At 43.7% G+C, this 22,316-nt stretch overlaps 1 protein-coding gene across 4 annotated transcripts in view; it reads left to right on the forward strand.

Annotated features, from left to right (window-relative positions):
- The first annotated feature begins 4,880 nt into the window (after positions 1-4,880).
- The window catches only part of PPP3CC (protein phosphatase 3 catalytic subunit gamma), a 78,502-nt gene continuing 61,066 nt past the window's right edge, over positions 4,881-22,316 (forward strand). For all 4 annotated transcript variants that reach the window (XM_081890987.1, XM_081890989.1, XM_081890988.1 and 1 more), the window contains exon 1: positions 4,881-5,040. In XM_081890987.1, coding sequence (XP_081747113.1) covers positions 4,986-5,040 — 55 coding nt within the window. In that variant the 5' untranslated portion in view covers positions 4,881-4,985. The remainder of the gene's footprint in view (positions 5,041-22,316) is intronic.

A 22,316-nucleotide genomic window follows, 5' to 3' on the forward strand; every position in this document is an offset into this window, starting at 1 on the left:
TGGCCAGCGTGACAAAGCTGCTCTGGGAAGCCAGCACCAGCGCAGCACACGGAAACACCGTTTACCTTCCCACTATAAAGCGGTACCTATTTATCTACTTGGACTTAGGGGTGCTTTCGAACTGCTAGGTGTGCAGTACTATGTTGTAGTACTATGGTTTAAACAAAAGATGGCAGCAATGGCTGTGTCTTAAAATCCATGTCCTTTGAGAATGAATTGCTGTTTATGTGCACACTTGTGTCATGTATTTTATATATTGAACAGATGGTAGAGTATTACATTGAATACCAATTGCTTGTTCTAAGGATGCTTCCAGATTTTCAGGTAACTGCTACATCAATATAGTGGAACCAGCAGATACTGTCCAGCATTTCAGATAGTAAGAGGAATGCTCTTTTGTACTGGTATTGCCCCTCTTCTTACAATGGACATGGGGGGGCCTGCTCTAAACATGCTCTTGCTTCCACCTCAGAGAGGGAAAGACTAGAGTGGTATCAGTAGTTCCAGGAAACCAGTTTGTTGTGAGATTTCGGGGCGGTGTGTGTGTGTGTGTGTGAGAGAGAGAGAGAGAGAGAGAGATATCTGTGAATTTGTTTGGGCCCTGGGTTGAAGCCAGGCTGGATGGGTAATATGGAAAAGGGAAATACGTCAGAAGAAGGAATTTATATCAGCATTTATTACTTATTAATTTGTATTAATAGTTGTGTATAGTTGTAACATTTGTTGTTGCTTTCAGTTTGCTGTATACCACTTTTATAGATTAAGCAGAACAGAAATTGTCTAAATAAAGAAGACTCCCATCACTCCTGGAGAGTGAGGTCAAATGGGCCTTAGAAAGCACTGCTAATAACAAGGCCAGTGGAAGTGATGGTATTCCAGCTGGACTATTTAAAATTTTAAAAGATGATGCTGTTAAGGTGCTACACTCAATATGCCAGCAAGTTTGGAAAACTCAACAGTGGCCAGAGGATTGGAGAAGATCAGTCTACATCCCAATCCCAAAGAAGAGCAGTGCCAAAGAATGCTCCAACTACCGCACAATTGCACTCATTTCACACGCTAGCAAAGTTATGCTTAAAATTCTATAAGGCAGGCTTAAGCAGTATGTGGACCGAGAACTCCCAGAAGTGCAAGCTGGATTTCAAAGGGGTGGAGGAACCAGAGACCAAATTGCAAACATGCGCTGGATTATGGAGAAAGCTAGAGAGTTCCAGATAGACAACTACTTCTGCTTCATTGACTACGCAAAAGCCTTTGACTGTGTTGACCACAACAAACTATGGCAAGTTCTTAAAGAAATGGGAGTGCCTGATCACCTCATCTGTCTTCTGAGAAATCTCTATGTGGGACAAGAAGCTACAGTTAGAACTTGATATGGAACAACTGATTGGTTCAAAATTGTGACAGGAGTACGACAAGGTGTATATTGTCTCTCTGCTTAACTTATATGCAGAATCCATCATGCGAAAGGCTGGACTGGATGAATCCCAAGCTGGAATTAAGATTGCTGGAAGAAATATCAACAACCTCAGATATGCAGATGACACAACCTTCATGGCAGAAAGTGAGGAGGGATTAAAGAACCTTTTAATGAGGGTGAAAGAGGAGAGCACAAAATATGGTCTGAAGCTCAACATCAAAAAAACAAAGATCATGGCCACAGGTCCTATCACCTCCTGGCAAATAGACGGAGAAGAAATTGAAGCAGTGAGAGATTTTACTTTCTTGGGCTCCATGATCACTGCAGATGGTGACAGCAGCCACAAAATTAAAAGACGCCTGCTTCTTGAGAGAAAAGCGATGACAAACCTAGACAGCATCTTAAAAAGCAGAGACATCACCTTGCCGACAAAGGTCTGTATAGTTAAAGCTATGGTTTTCCCAGTAGTGATGTATGGAAGTGAGAGCTGGACCATAAAGAAGGCTGGTTGCCAAAGAATTGATGCTTTTGAATTATGGTGCTGGAGGAGAGTCCAATGCAAGAAGATCAAACCTATCCATTCTGAAGGAAATCAGCCCTGAGTGGTCACTGGAAGGACAGATCCTGAAGCCAAGGCTCCAATACTTTGGCCACCTCATGAGAAGAGAAGACTCCCTGGAAAAGACCCTGATGTTGGGAAGGATTGAGGGTACAAGGAGAAGGGGACGGCAAAGGACAAGATGGCTGGACAGTGTTCTCGAAGCTACAAACATGAGTTTGACCAAACTGCGGGAGGCAGTGGAAGCCTGGAGTGCCTGGCGTGCTCTGGTCCAGGGGGTCACGAAGAGTCAGACACGACTAAACACCACCACCCTATGCCATGCTACTCTGGTGCTGATTGGAGTTGGAGGCACACAACACCTTGAGATCACCTGGGATGTTTTGGAGGAACATTTCGGAGCCAGGTATTGATTCATCTCAGCAATGTCTACATTAACTGGCAGTGGCTTTCCAGGAATTCAGGCAGGAGTCCTTTCCAGCCCTACCTGGGGATGTTGCCAAAAACTCAGAATGAACCTTGCTAGCTGCAATATATGAAATGCACTACATGGGCCCAGAGTATCACATACAAGCATGTGCGTTAGAAATAAAATGTCTGTCACTCCATACTTTCCATCCCAATATATAATTCCTTGGGAACTAAGTGTGGAGACTGCTATCTTCAGGTTTAAATCTAATTATTTTTAAAGGGCTTATTTCAAAGGCAAACAAAGGAGCGAGAATAAGGCTGTGTACACACTATACATTTTAAACCTACTCTTACAATTCCCAGCAACATTAACAAACTACAGTACCCAGAATTATTTGAGGGAATGTTATTTGAATGTGTTTTAAATGTAGTGTGTGTACACAACAAAAAAGAATGGGGAAGGGATCAAGCCCAGGACAGCATGACTATTAGAAGAAGAAGAAGAGTTTGGATTTGATATCCCGCTTTATCACTACCCAAAGAAGTCTCAAAGCGGCCCACATTCTCCTTTCCCTTCCTCCCCCACAACAAACACTCTGGGAGGTGAGTGGGGCTGAGAGACTTCAGAGAAGTGGGACTGGCCCAAGGTCACCCAGCAGCTGCAGGTGGAGGAGCGGAGACGCGAACCCAATTCCCCAGATTACGAGACTACCGCTCTTAACCACTACATTTATTAATTTATCTGCCATCTCACTTTTCATACAGATATTATGATTCCCAGAGCAGCTCACATTTCTTTATTTAGAGAGAGGCTGCGTCCTAAGGCTGAGAAGCTAAAAAGCCAAAAAACACAACAGATCGGAAATGGAAGGAAAAGGTAGAAGAGGAGTTTGAATAAACTATTCCTATCAGGCAAGAACATAATTTCAGAATAAGGCACATAGAAAGGTGAAGGTTTCCCCCCTGCAACAACAAAATGAATTTTGTTAAATGAAACCGATACTGGGTTTTTTCCTCCAATGTGGCCCATGCCAGAGGCGAATAGGATAGTCTTGTTAGTCTGCTGTAGGGAAAATGGCAGCAGTCTGTGGCAGCTCACAGTGTAATATTGCTGGTGTAAGCTTTTGCTAAGCCAGAGCCCATTTGGGCAGATGCCACCTCTGTGAGGTTACAAGGAATTACCACTGATACATGTCAGCAGGAGCAGATAAGTGGAAAGCCATGTTCCAGATGGGTAGCCCTGTTAAGTCTGTTACAGCACAAGCACAAAAGGCATCTTCATGGGGCAGCAGCGTTAAGTCTGGCAGCAAAAGAAATGAAGTCTCATGGCACTTTAAAGACTTGAATTTATTGCGGCATAAGCTTTGGTGGACTGCAGCCCACTTCACAGCTTAGTAGACTTATTCAGGCACCCATTTGTGGACTAGATCCTGTTTTCTCAGCATTTGATTCTCAATTTGGTGCCTTTGTGTTATGTATACGGAAGCACTCTCCACCAGTAGCAGTCAGATTCAATCTGATCTGGATGGGGCACCTCACATCCATGGCTGCATCAGCCTATTCAATGAATAAAGCACAAGAAACCAGTAATTTGTAAACTAAACATGCTTCTTTACAGGGGCATCAACTTGAATAAAATATGGGGGGGGGGGAGGTAACTCCTGCCCCACATAACCGACCACATGACACGGTGCACACACATCAAGGGGGGCTCAGCACCCTCAAATATTTTATGGGGGGCTGAAGACCCCTAGGAGTCGGCTCCCATGCTTCTTTATATCTGCAATTATATATGTAATACAGAAACTCTCTCCCCGAGCCTCTATCAAACAGGATTGCCAGCATCCTCAGCAGCCTTGAACCAAGGTAGAACAACCATTTGCAGCTCCCCCACCGAGTTCCACGCGCAGGTCTCCGTCCTCGGAGCAAAGCTCGGGGTTTCTCGCAGACACACCTCGGGCGGCCGAGCAGGAGCCTGGAGCTTCGGGCCAGGCCCTCCGAGCGCGGCTTTCCTCGCGGCTCCAGCGGCGCGTCTCCTAGCAACCCTGCTTCCCTTCAAAATGGCGGCCGGAGGGAGGGGAAACCCGGCGCCGCAGCTTCGTCACGTGACCCAAGGAACCCGCTCCGGCCGCCGCGCAGGCGCGAGCGAGGCCAATCGGAACGGGGGCGGCGGGCCCAGGCGGGGCCTGGCCGGGGGGCTGGGCGCATGCGTAACGGCGCTGGGTGCGCGCTGGCGGGGGCGGGCGAGAGAGCGAGCCAGAAGGAGCGAGGGGGTCGCCTGCGCCTGCGCGCCCGACGCCGAGAGACGGCGGCCTTGACAGCTTGCGCCTTGTGTGCCGTAGAAGGGGCGGGGGAGAGCGAGCGCGCATGCGTGGTAGGGGCAGCTTCGGGGGGCTCGGGTGGAGACAGCCGCCGCCGCCGCCGCCGCCGCGGCACTGAGAGGATTCCCCCGTCCGCGCCGCCCTCCCTCCGCCCGCCCGCCCGCCCGCCTGGGCCTGCTCAGCCGCTGCCGTTGCCGCCGCCGCCGCCGGAGTCCCGGCCCCTCCCGCGGGGAGGCACGAAGGTCCCGGGAGCCGCGACGGGGCAGGCGGGACCATGTCCGGGCGCGCCCAGAGCGGCAAACTGTCCACGACGGAGCGCATCGTGAAGGGTGAGGGGCCGGGGGGGCTCCGGGGGGGGCGGACTCGCCGCCTCCTCGCTCCGTTTTTGCCGGGGGGCATTTGAGGGAATGGGAATAATAAGCCGGGATTAATCCCAACAATCGCTCGGGAGGAGCTGCAGGATCCTGTGGCGATGGGGGCGGAAGGGCGGCCCTCGGCCTGCGCTGTGGGGCAGCTGCCAGACCCCCCCCCATAGCGGTGGGGCGGAAGGGCAGCCGGGCCCTCGCCCCACAGAGCTCAGGGTGGGGGATCCTGGATGGGGCTGATCTGTCGAAGCCACGAAGCAAAGAGATGCGGGGGTGGGAGGTCTCTGGTGTCCTTTCGCTCTCAGGCAAGGGGGCCGAGGAATGGGCTGGCTGGAGGGAAAAGACTGCCTGCCTCTGGGGAGTCCAAGGTGGTCCACTGCGAGGAGGAACAAGGAGGTGGAGCTGTGACATGAATTAGGGGGCAGGAAGGGCTGATGCAGAACTAGGGAGCTGCATGGAGACCGGACTGAGGGCTGGTGGTGACACCCTTGTGTGACAGTGGCATTTCAAAGCCCTGTGCTACTTACAGCAACCTTTTTCTTTTTCATGTGCTTGTGGGGTGTTTGTGCAGCTGTTAAATAGGTACATAGGAACTAAATGTGAAAACAATCTGTGTGGCAGGTAACAGCTGGAATGGGTGTGTGTGCGTGCGCTCAGGCGGGGTCATCGGGTCCCCACGACCAGTTGACTATGGTGCTTACAGGCATACTGCAACCTTTCTTTGCTGTTACTCTTTAAACTTTCCAGCTTTTCTTCAGCATGCTTCTTAATTTAATGGTCAGTGACCACCTAAACCCCCTCCCCCATTTGTGTGCCTGAAACAGTACATGCTGTTTTAAAATAGCCAGTGATACTGGAAACAGTTAATAAGCAGGAGGGCAAAATGTTAATCGAGAAGCTGTTGGATTAGTGGGAGGCTTTTACAATGTAGATTTAGCTGTCCTAATTAATCTGATGCCAGCTATCATACCCCACGTATTGGGAAAAGATCTTTCATACACTCATTTGTTTAAATGTGCATGCTGCACCCTGCTAGCTGTTCAAGATAAACAACTTCAGCAATGCAGGTACTAGGAGAAGTTGGACATCATTGTTATGACCAGCCAGTGTAGCTTTGATCTCTTCTGTTGCAGGTGTTAACTAGATCTCTGCCATGTTGTCTTGTAAGTGTTGTGGTTCATTATTCCAAGACTCCTATTGTTATCTGTTTTTCAAGTCCCAGTTTGAATGCTTGTATTGTATACAAGGTGTTCACCTCTGGTAAACAGTATTTTGAAAGATAGTTGATTGTTATTGAGCTGATGGGGTCTTGCAGTAATGCTGTAGTTGGCCAATAGGTGCAGAATTCCAGATAAAGGACCCCCCCATTCCACTTTTATTTCTGATCCCCAGTCTCCCCTCCTTCCCCCCTTCCTATCATATGCTTATGAAGATTTTTTTACACTTTTTTACACTTTACTTTTTGTGCTGCTGATGAGTGAGTAGTAGAAATTCAAGACTAATCTTGAGTATGTTCATTTGTTCTTACCATAGAATTTGGAGCTCTCACTTCAACATTCATTGAAAGAATTTAGAGGTGGGGAGAAAGAGAAATACTACCATTGAGCCTTGTTGTATTCACCTTGCTTGTATAAACAGAGGATGGCTTAAGAGTGGCAAGAACTAACTACCGTACTTTTCCGTCTATCAGGCACCCCATGTATAAGACGCCCCTATTTGGGGGGACTCAAATTTAAGAAAATGGGGAGAGATGGCACAGAGTTGTTGAACTTTTTTGTAGAGGATTGCCCAGAGTTGTTGAGCTTTTTTTGAGGGGGATTACCCAGGGTTGTTGAGCTTTTTTAAGGGGGGATTGCCGAAAATCGCTCACCCGCACACGTTGCTAAATCCGCCTCCTGTCTGTCGCTGACGCAGCAACCAATAACACACACAATAGCCGCTGACAGCCGTGGCAGCAACCAATCAAACGTCCAGCCTATGCACCATTTATGTATAAGACAACCCCCACTTTTTAGCATGATTTTTAAAGAATAAAACATAGTCTTATACACGGAAAAGTACGGTAATTGCTTTGATGTGACTCTGAGAACTGTTTTGTGTAAGACCATAGGAGAATATAATACCTGATAGACTGGTCCTATGCATTCCTGCTTGGAAATAAGTGTCAGTGAATGCAATAGAGGTCACTTCAAAGTTAGCATGCACAGGATTGAGCTCTAAGGATGTGAACTTGGAGCTGAGAAGTCTCTTGTGGTGTTGGGGAGACAGAATTTTGGACTTGGACCAGAGATGTGTTCAAATCCCCACCCACTTACCCGCTTGGTGGTCTGGGTTAGTCGACAACTCTTGGCCTAACTGCTTGTAAAAGGAAAATGGAGAAGGAAATAGACTGCAGTATAATTAACTTTAGTCAATAAGTTTGTGACCAGTTGTGGCCTGATATATGTCTAATGCAGGGGTCAGCAAACGTTTTCAGCAGGGGGCCGGACTATATTTTTGGGGGGAGGGGAATGAACGGCTGAGGCTAAGGAGAGGTGGCAGCTCCGGAGAAGCAGCACCAGGTGTGTGTGACTGGACTTTGGCGCTGGGTAAGCCCTGAGCCACCACCAATACAGGTGCCTTCTTGCAAAAAGGGAGGCAGACTCCCAAGTCCCCCAGAGACCCCTTTGACCATATCCACCCCTGACCTTTACACACTCAGAAAAAGGAAGGAAAAAACTAGGACTTCTTTAAAGCTGCTGCAACATGGGACTGCACAGCTCCTTCTGCAAAAAGTAGATGAGGGTGAGAGAGCAGCCAGGTGAAGCTTGAGGCACACATGGGAAGGTGCTTTTAAAAAAGCCCCAGGAGAGAGATCCCCACCCCCTCCTGCTTGCACACAAGTAGGAATGCGATTGGGGCTGCTCTGATAGGCAGCGTAAAGCCTCCCTTCCCAGCTAAGGGATCCCAACCTGAGAAGCCGTACGCACATCTCCGCTTCCTGAGACGGCAACAGCTAGAGTGGCGGTGCCTGCAATGTTTCCTGCAACGGAAAGGGACTTGGGGTCTCTGGCACCGCAGCCCCTCCCAGGAAAGGCCCTCCCCGCCCTGAGTAATTCCTGACTTTGAGTAATTCCTGACTCCACAGCGAGGCTGCATACCACATGGAGCCGCCTGAGCCAAAACGATTGCACCCCCGCTGCTCACTCCTCTGTAGCACCTGGGCAATTGCCGGAACGCCAGATTTAGAACCCTGCTGGGCCTGATCCAGCCCGGGGACCATAGTTTGCCGACCCGATCTAGTATATTAAGTAGTTCCAGAATTCAGTGAGAAAAAAATCACTATACAAGTGTACAGTGCGGAATGAGTGAAGCAGCATTTGAGATATAGAAGCATCTTAATGTTTTTTCTGTCTTCATCATGAGTTCCAATGTGATGAGTGTTTTGGTTCACACTCCTTCCTTCCAGTGTTGGCAGCAGACCCTATTTGAAGTAATTTTGGATGCCTGGGGCTCTATTTCTTTTAAGGCAAAATGATTGCAAGGTAATTTACTGTATCTGCTAAACTTATATTTGAGTTCTGGGGAGAAATCCAGACTTTGATCACTTTCTGGACTGAAAATGTCCGTCTTATTAAATATACAAGACTGTATTTGCTCCATATATTAATTTTTGCAAGTGACTTTGCAAACATTAGATCTTCTTTAAGCTATGCTATTTCTATCCTTTATGAAAACCAACACTTCCCCCATCAATTTACTTGGGCCCCTTTTCACATTTCTCATTCCAAGCACTGACCTTAGAAAATTCCATGCTGAGGATCAGTATCTTGTTTTACCATTGTCTTTATTTTAAAAAATATGAAGGAATATCTCTGAGGAGGTTTTTGGGATCTGACTCTTACAGAACTGATACTACAACCTTGATGTAATTCTTGCAAACTTGACACTAAGAATATCTGACTTGCTGAACACTGAATAGAAGAAAGCAGCTCAATAAGAAACTTAATGCTGATTTCTCCCTTCCTGCCATTAGTCCTGTGGACACCTAAATCTATTTATACATCCAAATCATTTGTAAAATTTGGTGGAACCTTAGCACCGTTGCAGAAACTTGCAAATGCAAAGGACTAGCAACATATGTAAGCCAAGTTAAAATAAGTTTAGTAATGCCAGATGATAAAGCCACTGTCTTCATTCATTCATTCATTCATTCATTCATTCATTCATTCATCCATCCATCCATCCATCCATTCATTTCAAACATGGGGCTTAAAAACTGAATAGACCATGAGTATGGAGTTTCCTCCCCAGTTGATAACTGCCCTCCTCCAGGTGAGAAAAGAACATCTCCTTATGGATTGTCTTATGACAATCTCAGTGTATGATAGTTACAGATAGGTAGCCGTGTTGGTCTGCCATAGTCAAAACAAAAAAATTTTCGTGTGTATCTGAAGAAGTGTGCATGCACACGAAAGCTCATACCAAGAACTGACTTAGTTGGTCTTTAAGGTGCTACTGGAAGGAATTTTTTTTTTGTTTTCAGTGTATGATAGCCATGGTTTTAGGTTAGTGTGTGCTGAATTCCAGCCACATTGGTGCACAGCGAAACTGTCTGAAAGGGTAGGGTTTAATCCGTTTGACTTTTCATGTGTTTCTACAGGCATTGTCCTTGACCCAACTGTCTGCAAATCAGAGATGATTGCATGAGGAGACATTTACATACAAGGTGGACAAGAGCACAAGATAGAGCAATAAGCATTACATCCAACCTGGGAATTGTGGTTTGTTGCACTGAAACCACAATTGAAAACCCCAGAACAACCCCTGGCTTCGCATAATGGTTTGTTTAGAAGGAAAGAAACCATGATCTTCATTTCAGATGTACTGTAATACTAAGTTAGGAATTGTGGTCTGTTAGGGGAGGAGCAAAGCAGGAGCCATCTTGGCACTAACTATGGTTTACAGTGACATGCAAACATAGTCACTGGTTCGCCAGAAGTGGCTTAGTCCTGCTGGCCACATGACCCGGAAGCTGTACATCAGCTCCCTCGGCCAGTAAAGCGAGCTGAGCACCACAACCCCAGAGTCGTCCACGACTGGACCTAATGGTCAGGGGTCCCTTTACCCTTTACCGTAAAAGGGCACTTTTGTGTATAACTCCTTCACTTATAAAACATGAGATATATTCTGCAAATTAGATTACTCATGGTATTGGTTTTCATATGCAATTGTGCAAAAGCGGATGAGAGAAGATTGAAATTCCATCCATGCTGCAACATCTCAAAGCAGTTTTACTTGTAAGTTTTGTAAACTTGTAAAAGTATTGGGTTTTGCTTGGTCATAGCTTAATGATCGAAATATGAAAGGCTTGATTCTTTATCAGTTATAGTAGGCTTCCAGTAATTAATTGTAAAACACTGGAATTTGGCTGCTATAGGCAAACGCTGTATCATAAATTGATGTTATAAGACATCTACTGTAACAATTACGTTTGAAACCAAAATTATTCCAAGTGCCACTGCTTAGCTAGTGAGTTTTAGTTTTTAAGCTTTTCTGACGGCCTTTTTCTGTAATGCAGCAGACCTTTAGTGAGCAAATTGGTCACCTAAAATATAGTTCCATATTACAATGGAGCTTAAAAATGGCTTTTTTGGAGCATACTTGATTGAGCAATAACACCAAGTTTCCATTTGCTGTCATTTCAAATAACCAGTGAGGGGCTCTTGATTGAGTTGGGAGAGGGTTGGGAGTCCCAGATATTAGAACCAATCAAAGAATCATAGTCAGAAGAGATATTGGAGATCATCTAGTCACCCAGCTGCTCAGCACAGAGCTGGAATCTTTTTATTGTTTGATTTATTTGAAGTATATATACACAGGTCTTCAGTCCAAAAAGAGCCTTAACAATGATCAATAAATAGACGTATGGTCTTGAGTGTATAATCTAGGCACAACACAAAGGGATTTACAGGTACAGTGGTACCTTGGGTTGCAGATGCTTCAGGTTACAGACGTTTCAGGTTACAGACTCCGCTAACCCAGAAATAGTACCTCGGGTTAAGAACTTTGCTTCAAGATGAGAACAGAAATCGTGCTCCGGGGGCGTGGCGGCAGCGGGAGGCCCCATTAGCTAAAGTGGTACCTCAGATTAAGAACAGTTTCAGGTTAAGAACAGACCTCCAGAACGAATCAAGTTCTTAACGCGAGGTACCACTGTATAAATCAGATTTAGACTCTACTTCTACTCTACTTTTGCTTCATAATTTAGAATGCTATAGTGCTAGACCACCCTTTCTAGGAACATTGTGGCAAAACTGAAACATTTTGTGATACCGGTTAGTGGTGCCAAACTGAGGGTCATTGAAAATCAAAAGGGATGCCCAAAGGCCCATTTCCTGCCTTTTCCCCTGACAGGGACTCAATGTGGCTTACAGAAAAAAATAGGAATAGCTATGACAGAGGGAAGGGGAACAATCATTAACAAACATTTAAACATTAATAAAATTAAAATCATCTATCTATTAGATCTATCTATATCTATCTATCTATATCTATCTATCTATCTATCTATCTATCTATCTATCTATCTATCTATCTATCTATCAGATCTATTAAAACATATACATACGGTAATTACCAGCCCTTTCATTAAAAGCAGTCAGTTCCAAAAAGCCTTTTGGAACAAGAAAGTCTTTACCTGCTAGTGGAAAGACAACAAGGAGGGAGCCCATCAAACTTCTCTATGGAGGGAACTCCAAAGTCCCTCCTTTGGAGCAGCCACCGAGAAGGCCCTCTCCTGCATCCCTACCAAGTGTGACTGTGAGAGTGGTGGGACTGAGAGAAGGGCCTCCCTGGAAGATCTCAGAGCCCAGGCAGGATCATATGAGGAAATAAGCTCTTTCAAATAGCCTGGGCCTACGCTGTATTCTTCTTTTTCTCTGGTGATCACTTGTAGCCGAGTAAGATTGTCTTCTATGAACACAGTCTTAACGGTGTGTCCGCATGTGACTGTGGAGGCCAATTCTGGATCCACATGTCCTTCCACAGTGGGGACAGAGGTGCCTTCATCTGAGCTCCTTTCTTCCTTTGGTCCTGAATTTGTGCTTCTTCAAAGTCCATGATGCCTTTGGTAGAGGCTGTTCTCCAATTGGAGCACTCACAGGCCAGTGTTTCCCACCCAATTATCTGTGCTTATACTTCAGTTTTAAAGATTTATTTTTATTTAAGGACACTTGGTAGTGTCTTTAAACCTCTTTTGCTGTCCTCCAGCATTTCACTTTCCATTCTTAAGTTCAGAACAGAATGCAGTTGTACCCAGGAGCTTCCTTCAGCCACTCAGAAGCTGCGCTTTGGTTTTCGAACGTTTTGGAAGTTGAACTGACTTCCGGAATGGATTCTGTTTGCCTTCCAAGGTATGACTGTAGTTGCTTTGGAAGGCGATAATCAGGCATCCAAACAACATGAGCAGTCCAACAAAGTTGATGTTGAAGAATCATTGCTTCAACACTGGTGTTCTTTGCTTTTTCCACTACACTGACATTAGTTTGCCTGTCTTCCCAAGTGATATATAATTTTTTCCAGAGACCCCATGGATGGAATTTTTTGAGGAGTTGGAGATGGCATTTATAAGTGGTCAGTGTCATAACCAGCACTTTAAATTGTTCCTGGAAGCAGACCAGTAGCCAGGGGAGCTGTTGTACTGAGTGACTGGGATGCTGCCTACAGCCAGCCCTGGCTAACAATCTGGCTGCAGTTTTTTGAGCCACTTGAAGTTTCTGAGCACTTTTCTAAGGCAGCCCCAGGTAGAGTGTGTTTCAGTAATTCTAACTGGATATAACTAAGGCATGTGTCACTGTGGCCAAACTGTTTCTATAGCAATGTTTTTACATCACATTGTTAACCATTCACCCTGGTGCAGATCTTAGACCCTAGATTTATAGCTCGAAATGAGGACAGAATTGCGATTATATATGACTAAATTAATAACAAGCAGTACTTTTAGGGCTTGAAGTTGGAAAATTACATATAAATGTTGCAAAATACAGAACAACTTTGTGTATTTGGTCCCGTCAGGCAATGGCTCAATTGCAATGGCAAGGATATAACCAACATGCTACCCTGCTGTCGAAAGAATTGCATTGGCTACCAGTTAGTTCAAGGTATTGGTTTTGGTGTATAAAGCCCTACACATCTTGGCACCAGATACCTGAAATGTTGTTTCATTCACCCCGAACATATTCAGTTGATCACTGCATTCTAAAATAAAGGCCTCTTGCCGGTGCCATCTTATAAGAAGGTCTGTTCTGCACAAGGTTAGAATCAGTCCATTAGTGTTGTGGCATCTACCCTTTGGGATTCCTTCGCCTTGAAGGAATGTTCCGTCTGTGTTGTCTTTTCAGTGCCTCCTAAAGACCTTCCTCTTCCAACAAGCCTTTTAAGCTGTGATCTTTTCCCAGTCTGCATCTGTACTGAATTATTCTTAAGATTTTTTGTGTTTGTTTGTTTTTTATTGCTTATAACAAAATCCTTTTGGAGGAATGGTGGGAAATTAATAATCTGTCACTCTCTCTCAGCCCAAACTAGAATGCTTATGAAAATAAAATGATAATGGAGAGAACCACAAGTTATTGAAAGAGGAGCAAGATAAATATATCTGTGACAATGAACAGAATAAAAAAGTTTTGGCGATGATTGATAATATGTAATGAGATGGATTGGGATATAAATAAAAAATGGCTTCAGGATACACTATTTTGTCTAGTTAATGACATTTGCTGTGTATGCTTATCTAGTATTGAAGAGGTCAGTGGTGATAAAACTTAACCAAATATCCATGGATATATTGCTACTCAATTGCATGAAAACCTTGTTTATTTCTGGGGGTTTTCTGTTTCCATTAAATAATGTTGAGGGTACTGAAAATCCAAAAAGCTGCTTTAGTTCTGATTTCTTTTTTATGTTTTACAAATTCCTTGGGATACAAGTTCCTGTGCCATATGACATAATGCTTTTAGAATTTTTTTGAAACCAAGAAGTTCTATAAGCAAAATGTCGTATGGCGACTCAGGTGGAGGGCAGTGATTGAGGAGATGGAGGAGACAACTCACTTTAAAAAAACCCCACTAGACTTCCTTAACTGTGAAGGACTATTTCTGTGATGCTTTGAATTCTGGATAATAAAACTTTCCTTTTGTTTGCTATCTTAAAAGATGACAATAGAAACCATCATCCCCCCCCCTCTATTTTCCCAGCTGGCAAAAACAAAGGCATCATTGGATTATCTTTAAACCACAGCAGTTTGCAGCTCTATCTCTAACACTGGGTATATATTTAGTCATTATTTGAATGTAGTTTTACTTTTAAATTTCATAAATATACCACACAGTACAATTTTATTTGATACCTCAGTTACTACTTAAAGTAGTAGTTGTGGTTTGATAAGAAAGTTTTGCTTACACTTCAGTTTTTAACAAAATGTCTGTGTTGGGTCCCCCCCACTTATTATTATTATTTTGATATTTGATATATTTATGTGTAGTACATTAAAACTCCTCATCACCACCACCTCTGACTACTTGACATGCTTCCCAGTGTGCTTCAGATTATTATCCTGGGTCCAGAAAAGAGATTTTTTACTTGCACTGTGAAGCCAAAGTAAGAAAGAATTTCTGCATGATGCCTTGAATTTAGCATTTCCTGGAAAACGTATCGGGTAGAAATTGGAAGCTTCTAACATAGCCTTCCCAAACCTGATGCCCGCCAAGTGTGTTGGAATACCATCCCTAATCATTGGATGTGTTGACTAGGGTGGTGGGAGTTGGAATACAAAACACCAGGAGATGCCAGGCTTGGGAAGGCTGTTCTAAACTGTATCTAGTGATGCTTGGTGAGCTGAAAAGAAAATGCCAAAAGGGCAAGCAGCTCTAATCTTTCCTTAGCTGAAGGAAAAGGGAAGCCCAAGTAACCCACTTCAGCTGCTGAGAAGAAAAGGAGTAGGAAATGCCCCCAGGGAAAACTGAAAGCCGCAGGTTTTTTGTTTGCAGATAACACTGATTTTGATGTCTATAAGAATTCCACAAACATGGTGTAATAAAGGCAGAGTATAAACTTAAAAATATTCCAGTAATAAAGAGCTATGGGCTTACCCAATATTTGCACCGATCATCAGACGGCAAGGCTGGTACCCTGTCAGAATGGGGTAGAACAGGCTGATGTTGGAACAAAAACAGTCTGAGATTATACTGGGCTATCAAAAGAAGAAAAAAGGTTGGATAGATTTATTAATTAAATTAGGTTTTATCCTACTCTTCCACTGAAGGACCCGAAGGCAGCAACAAAAGAACAATAAAAGCAATACAAAATTTAAGAACAAACCAAAAATATTCACAACTATTATGTCAAAGTTGTTGGAAACAGTATATTCAGCCCTAAATACTGAATAAACTGGAATCTTTGTAGAACTGTTGTTTCAAAGACTTGGAATGTTAGGGTGAGCCCAGAATACACCTTCTCTATTCAGGAGTGAAATAAATAAATTTCCTGGGTGATATTGCCATGTAGGAAGAAGTCTATTTATAGAGTATTATTATTAACAACAGTAAGTAATAATAAATAATAAAGAAAGGGCAGGGGAAATTAAATTTAATGCTTGCTTCATTTTTTTTAAGGCTAAAGCGCTGTGTAAATGTGAAAGGTATGGGCAAGGACATATCAGGGGAAAAACTTTGAGGAACTGGAAGGTTAGCTGAAAAGGGTTTAGAAAATCTACAGCTTTGGTAAAAACATGAATCAGGATTTGGATTAATGTTCACAAATTAATGTATGAAGGAGAAGTTTAATCTTACTAGAGTTTTAATGTTAAACAAGGGATATAAAAAGAAAGTCCTGAAATTGGGATATATTCCTGGATAGGTAACTTGATGTGATTTTGTAACTAAACATATCATAAATCCAAAACAGGCAGTAGAAGACACTGATACTCAGTTTTCTAACAAATTTAACTGGTATAAAAAGACAGTTTCATGTTTGTTGAAAACTGGAAAGCATCAGCACTGAATAGGAAACAAGATTATTGTTGCAGTGGTGAAGCTAACAGATTAGATAGAAAAATAAGAAGGAACACAAAAGCAGACAGATTTGTGTGAGCTTCGTGTATCAAAATAATTGAGTGCCATTTAATGATGGCCTTAAACATTTGTAATAACTTTTTATCATATCTATATGCAGTATATTAATTAGTGTACCACAAGTGTAGTATAGAACTGGTGACTGGCTTGATTTTTAGTTTTTAGGAATGTTGGAGTAACGAGCCAAGCTCTGTAAATATTAAATTTATCTATACTGGATTAATATTTGTATATTTACTGTTCTGTTTGTGAAACAGAGAACCAAGTTGTATGGTCAGTTTCAGTGGTAGTGAAATGAGATATGGTTTGCTTGAATTGGTGCTACTTGATCAAGAAGGCTGGTGTATTGGCGGGACTCTGATAGCTGTGTGAACACAAACGTGATTTTTTTCAACTACAGTTGTATCTTGGAAGTCAAACGGGATCCATTCCAGAAGTCCGTTCGACTTCCAAAATGTTCGAAAACCAAAGCATGGCTTCTGATTGGCTGCAGGAAGTTTCTGCAGCCAATTGAAAGCCCCATTGGACGTTCGGCTTCCAAAAATAGCAAACTGGAACAGTCACTTCCGGGTTAGCGACGTTTGGGAGCCAAAACATTCAGGACCTAAGCTGTTTGACTTCCAAGGTACAAGTGTACCTTTGAGAGCCAGTGTGGTGTAGTGGTTAAGAGCGGTAGTCTCGTAATCTGGGGAACCGAGTTCGCTTCCCCGCTCCTCCACCTGCAGCTGCTGGGTGACCTTGGGGCCAGTCACACTTCTCTGAAGTCTCTCAGCCCCGCTCACCTCCCAGAGTGTTTGTTGTGGGGGAGGAAGGAAAGGGAGATTGTTAGCCGCTTTGAGACTCCTTAAAGGGAGTGAAAGGCGGGATATCAAATCCAAACTACTACTACTCCTCCTCCTCCTCCTCCTCCTCTTCTTCTTCTTCTTCTTCTTCTTCTTCTTCTTCTTCTGTACAACATAGAATGCCAGCATGAATAATGATAGATCTGAATGTAAATGTGTACAACAGATTTCTTCCAAGTGGAACTTTTCAGATGTTTTGAACTCCCAACTCCCCACCAGTCCCAGTTAGCATAGCTATTGGTCGGGGATGGTGGAGTTGTAATCCTGCTGTCTTTGGAGGACACCATGTAGGCAGAGGCTAGCTAGCAGGGCTGATACCAAGGCCTGTGCTGAGAAGGAAAGTGGTGAGACTGATTTACAGACCAAGAGAGTGTCTGCTCTTAACACATTAGTTGCCAGTAGGGCATCTGGAAGGCACATGTGTGGCCTTCCCTAAATCCTGAAGGGTCAGCTCCCTGCCCCCCCCCCCCAGCTGAAGAGAGGCTTGAAAGTAGTACAGCATTCAGTTTTAGCGCAGTGTGTGCATGGGGCCCACAATAGTAAACTGTGTTTTAACAGCCAGCTTGTTTTAGCTAGTGCCATAGCTGTCAACGTTTCCCTTTTTTTAAGGGAAATTCCCTTATTCCGAATAGGATTCCTCACAAGAAAAGGGAAAAGTTAACAGCTATGGCTAGTGCTTGTGCCCATGCTTGATGAGACCATTAAAGAAGTCAGGCTGTCCGCTGCCATGTTTTAAGCCAGCTGGAAGTGCTTCCTAAGACCCATGCAGTAGTTTTTAGTAATAGCTAGCATGTTTCACAAACTGCTCTTGCACGATATAATCAATGGCTGATTATCAAGACATTTTTCATGATGGACAAAAGAAAACTGTTGGTGGTTTGAAGGAGATATGCATTTTAATGCATTTAAAATCCACTATGTCAGAGACCATAAGATTTAGTTGGGGAATCTCCTAGGCTATTTAACTGTATGTAGTAACAAAAACAACAACAACAATTTATTATTTCTACCCCGCCCATCTGGCTGGATTTCCTCAGCCACTCTGGTCTGCTTCCAACAGAATATTAAAATACAATAGTCTATTAAACATTAAAAGCTTCCCTAAACAGGACTGGCTTCAGATGTCTTCTAAAAGTCTGGTAGTTATTTTTCTCTTTGACATCTGGTGGGAGGGTGTTCCATAGGGCAGGTGCCACTACCGAGAAGGCCCTCTGCCTGGTTCCCTGTAACTTGGCTTCTCACAGCGAGGGAACCGCCAGAAGGCCCTCAGCGCTGGACCTCGGTGTCTGGGCAGAACGATGGAGGTGGAGACGCTCCTTCAGGAATACTGGACCAAGGCCATTCAGGGCTTTAAAGGTCAGCACCAACACTTTGAATTGTGCTCGGAAACGTACTGGGAGCCAGTGTAGGTATTTCAAGTCTGGTGTTATGTGGTCTCGGTGGCCGCTCCCAGTCACCAGTCTAGCTGCTGCTTTCTGGATTAGTTGTAGTTTCCGGGTCACTTTCAAAGGTAGCCCCACATAGAGCATGTTGCAGTAGTCCAAGCGAGAGATAACTAGAGCATGCACCACTCTGGTGAGGCAGTCTGTGTCTCCATGGACAGCTGTGAGTCCAAAATGACTCCCAGGCTGCGCACCTGGTCCTTCAGGGGCACAGTTACCCCATTCAGGACCAGGGAGGTTTTTTTTAACCATTTGTTTTTTACATTTTACTTTTTTACATTGTTTTTATTACCGTACATTTATATCCTGCCTTTCTTTCAAGGATCCCAAAGCAGCGTATGCTTCCTTCTCCCCATATTTACCCTCAGAGCAACCCTGTGATGTAGGTTAGGTTGAGAGGTATTGACTAGTCCAAAGTCTTCCAATTCACTTTATGGCTTAGTGAAGACTTGAACCTAAGTCTCCCCCATTCTAGTTTGACACACTAACATTACACCACACTGGCTGTTTTAGTGAGCTAGGACTGTGTGAATGCTCAGGCTCTTCACACATAGAAGGAAATAGGACTGGGCACCATTAATGTCATTTATTGGCACGTGGTTGGATGTCTCTAGTTTGGCCAAGACAGGTGTGGAATCCAGGAGTCTTGCTTTCTGCTGTTGCCTGGTCTGCAGAGCAGGATCTTTTGACTGCTCCAGCTCAAGCCCTCAGTTCAGTGGCTGATGGGAGGGACTTTGATTGTGCTCTGACATGATCTTTCACTTCTGAGGAAGACAAGGCATCCCTTAACAGTTGTTTGGCAGCTAAAGGGCAAACTTCTTACATGTTCTGCATGGCCCGGAAGTGTTTGAAGATTCCTTCCTAGTGCTGCCAATAATTTTAAGAAGCTCCTTTCTCGCTCTTCTTACAGTATTGTGAAAAAAATTGGCCAAAAAATTAAAATGCATTCCGCAGAAGCAATAAGGTCACATGATAGCCAGTGTATTCTAAAGGGTCACGTATTGGAATAGATATATACTGCATAGCTAGTGCCAACTGCATATATAGGTGGAGTTGTAAAAATCCAAAGTGACCAAGAGGGATGATGTGTGTGTCCAAACTGGTTTCTGGCTTGAGAAAAGAGGAAATACAGTGGCAGTAAAATACATAAAACATAGAACATAAACATAAAACATAGAACATAAAAATCAGTATATAATTTTTCTGTAAGTGTGTGACTTCCATATCTTGTGTATCAGCTATAAATTAATTGATGTTTCTTGAAAACAAAATGATGAAATATTTTTTCTACTTTATAGCTAGAAAGGCCTTCATGACTGAAATTGCAGTACAGTTTCTAATGTTTTAGTTCACACAAATGGGGTGCTTGCAGATAAGAAGCAAAAATATTTGTTTGTTTTGTGAATTTATACCCCACCAGTATTGCTCCCAAAATCTCTCAGGATAACCTACAGAATATAGCATTCATATGAAGTTTGCAGTAGTAAAATACCATATATCTAGGTAAAACATATACCTTGTATACATGGTTGTAAAAGTCCCCGGCAGCAACAATTTCCCACTGAAACCTTAATAAAATATTTTATTTATTTATTTATTTATTTATTTATTTATTTATTTATTTCTATACCACCCTAAGGCATCTTTGAGGTATATGTCTTAAAAAGAAGATATAACCTCCTTCTAAATGCTCATGGAAACTAGACTGACTTTGTAAAGACCAACAACAAACAGGTTTGATAAATCTTTCAAGGCAGGGATTTGTTGAATAAAGGTTCCACCCAGTGCTATTTTTATAGAAAAAGAGGTTCCAGAACTCCCCATCAACACCTCCCTTGTTCTCTTAGAATGGCAATGGCGCCCACTTGAGAGGTGCTGGAACTGAGTTCTGATGAGTTCCAGCAGAAAAAAAAGGGCCCGGTCGACCTAACACAGAGCAATCTTGCTTAGAAAGCTAGGTGGTGTTGAAGACCTCTTGATGAGGGAGCTTGTCGACTGCTACAAAGGATAGAACATTTGAGTGGTGGAACCAGGGCTTTTTTCTGCTGGAACTCACCAGAACTCAGTTCTAGCACCTCTTAGGTGGGTGCCATTGCCATATCGATGGTAAATCTCCATATCCAGAAAGATAACCCAAAAGTAGTTCATGCATTTGATATGGAAGATTTGGGGGAGAAAGCTGTGTACTGCTGGTGTTGGAGGTCTAAGAAGCTTCCATTGTCCGATGGGTCTCATACAAACCATAATGATGAAATGGGAGACAATGTGGGACCTCTGATCATCAAGAGAAAAGATGCATAAATGATGAATGATCTGCACACCGCACAAACAACCATGTTGCAGTGTTTTCTGCTCACTTGTAATTGGTGTAAAAATGAGGTCTTAAGTCATTTCACTGAAGCTTTTTACATGTGGCATGCTGCAACTGATGTAATTCATGGTGTTTGCCTTGTTTAAACACTACAATGTATGTGAGGAATGAATACTTGTGACCTTGCTCTTTTTGTCTTGTAAAATGTGCATTCTCATTAAGTGTTTAAAAAAAAAAGTACAGCCGCCCAGAGTGGCTGGGGAAACCCAGCCAGATGGGTGGGGTATAAATAATAAATTATATTATTATTACAGTGGTACCTTGGGTTACATATGCTTCAGGTTACAGACTCCGCTAACCCAGAAATAGTACCTCGGATTAAGAACTTTGCTTCAGGATGAGAACAAAAATCATACAGCGGCGGCGCGGCGGCAGCAGGAGGCCCCATTAGCTAAAGTGGTACCTCAGGTTAAGAACAGACCTCCGGAACGAATTAAGTTGTTAACCCGAGGTACCACTGTATTATACAACCCAGTGCCAAATCAATCCTACCACCTGTTTTTATGGCAAAAGTCACTGTGCATGGGGCAACTAAGTGGAGGTTTATTAGTTTTTAGCTGGTCCATATTTAGCTGCTTCTGTTGAAAGCAAGAAGGAAGGAAGGCTCCTGGCTTAGGAAATGAACCTGTAGGAAGTAGGGCAGGGTGCTGGCTTAAAATAGTCTTGAAGACTGGCCTGTGTTTATGATGAACTGATCTATTTAGGTAAATCCTGGAGTCATTGTGGGGGTAGAGCTGTATGCTAATCTAAAGATATTAGCTAACAGACCAGTACAGTGAAGGCCTGGGTTTATCCCTGGCTTGCTTCCTGTTGAAGAGTTTCCAGTTCACCCAGGAGTGTTGGCTGCTGCCAGCTATGTTTTCTAGTTATTCAGCAAGGTCTCGAATAATAATGACATTAGGTATTGATTAAGCAGCTGAAGCAAAAGGATCAGCCTATGTTAAGGTGGCAGCAGCAGCAGCAGCAGCAGCATTAGTTTATAATGCATTCCCTTTCTGCAGGGCCAGACTGATGGCCCAGTGTTGAAGACTGTGCAGGCAAAGATTGTTGCAGGGGTACCAAAGGGGAGGGGTGTGCACTGCTTGCTTGCACTGCAGTGGAGGCCTCTGGCAGGCAAGCCAAAGCTTGGTGGGATAGCAAGATAAAAAGCACAAGTGGGAGGGAATTTAATGTGGGCAGAAGATCGCAAAGGATGTGGCAGAAGTTGAGGGGAGGAAAGATAAAACACTTCTCTGCTGTTCTTAAATTCTTTAACAAGTGGTGGGCGGGAGCGTTCCTTGTGCCATCTAGATTGCTCTTCTGTTTTCCAGTCACTGAAGGGTAGTAATTCCCTGACGTGTCTAGTAACTTTTTCGTCTCCTACTAGAATGCTAGACTAGAGGTTGCTGTACTCCTCATGGTTCCACTGGTGAATGTTAGTTATCTTAAATGCTGTCTCACTTGTTCATTTACCCAGACCTGAGTCTTTTAACTTAGG

The sequence above is a fragment of the Podarcis melisellensis genome (assembly GCF_964234715.1).
Source record: "Podarcis melisellensis genome assembly, chromosome: 15".
NCBI lineage: Eukaryota > Metazoa > Chordata > Lepidosauria > Squamata > Lacertidae > Podarcis > Podarcis melisellensis.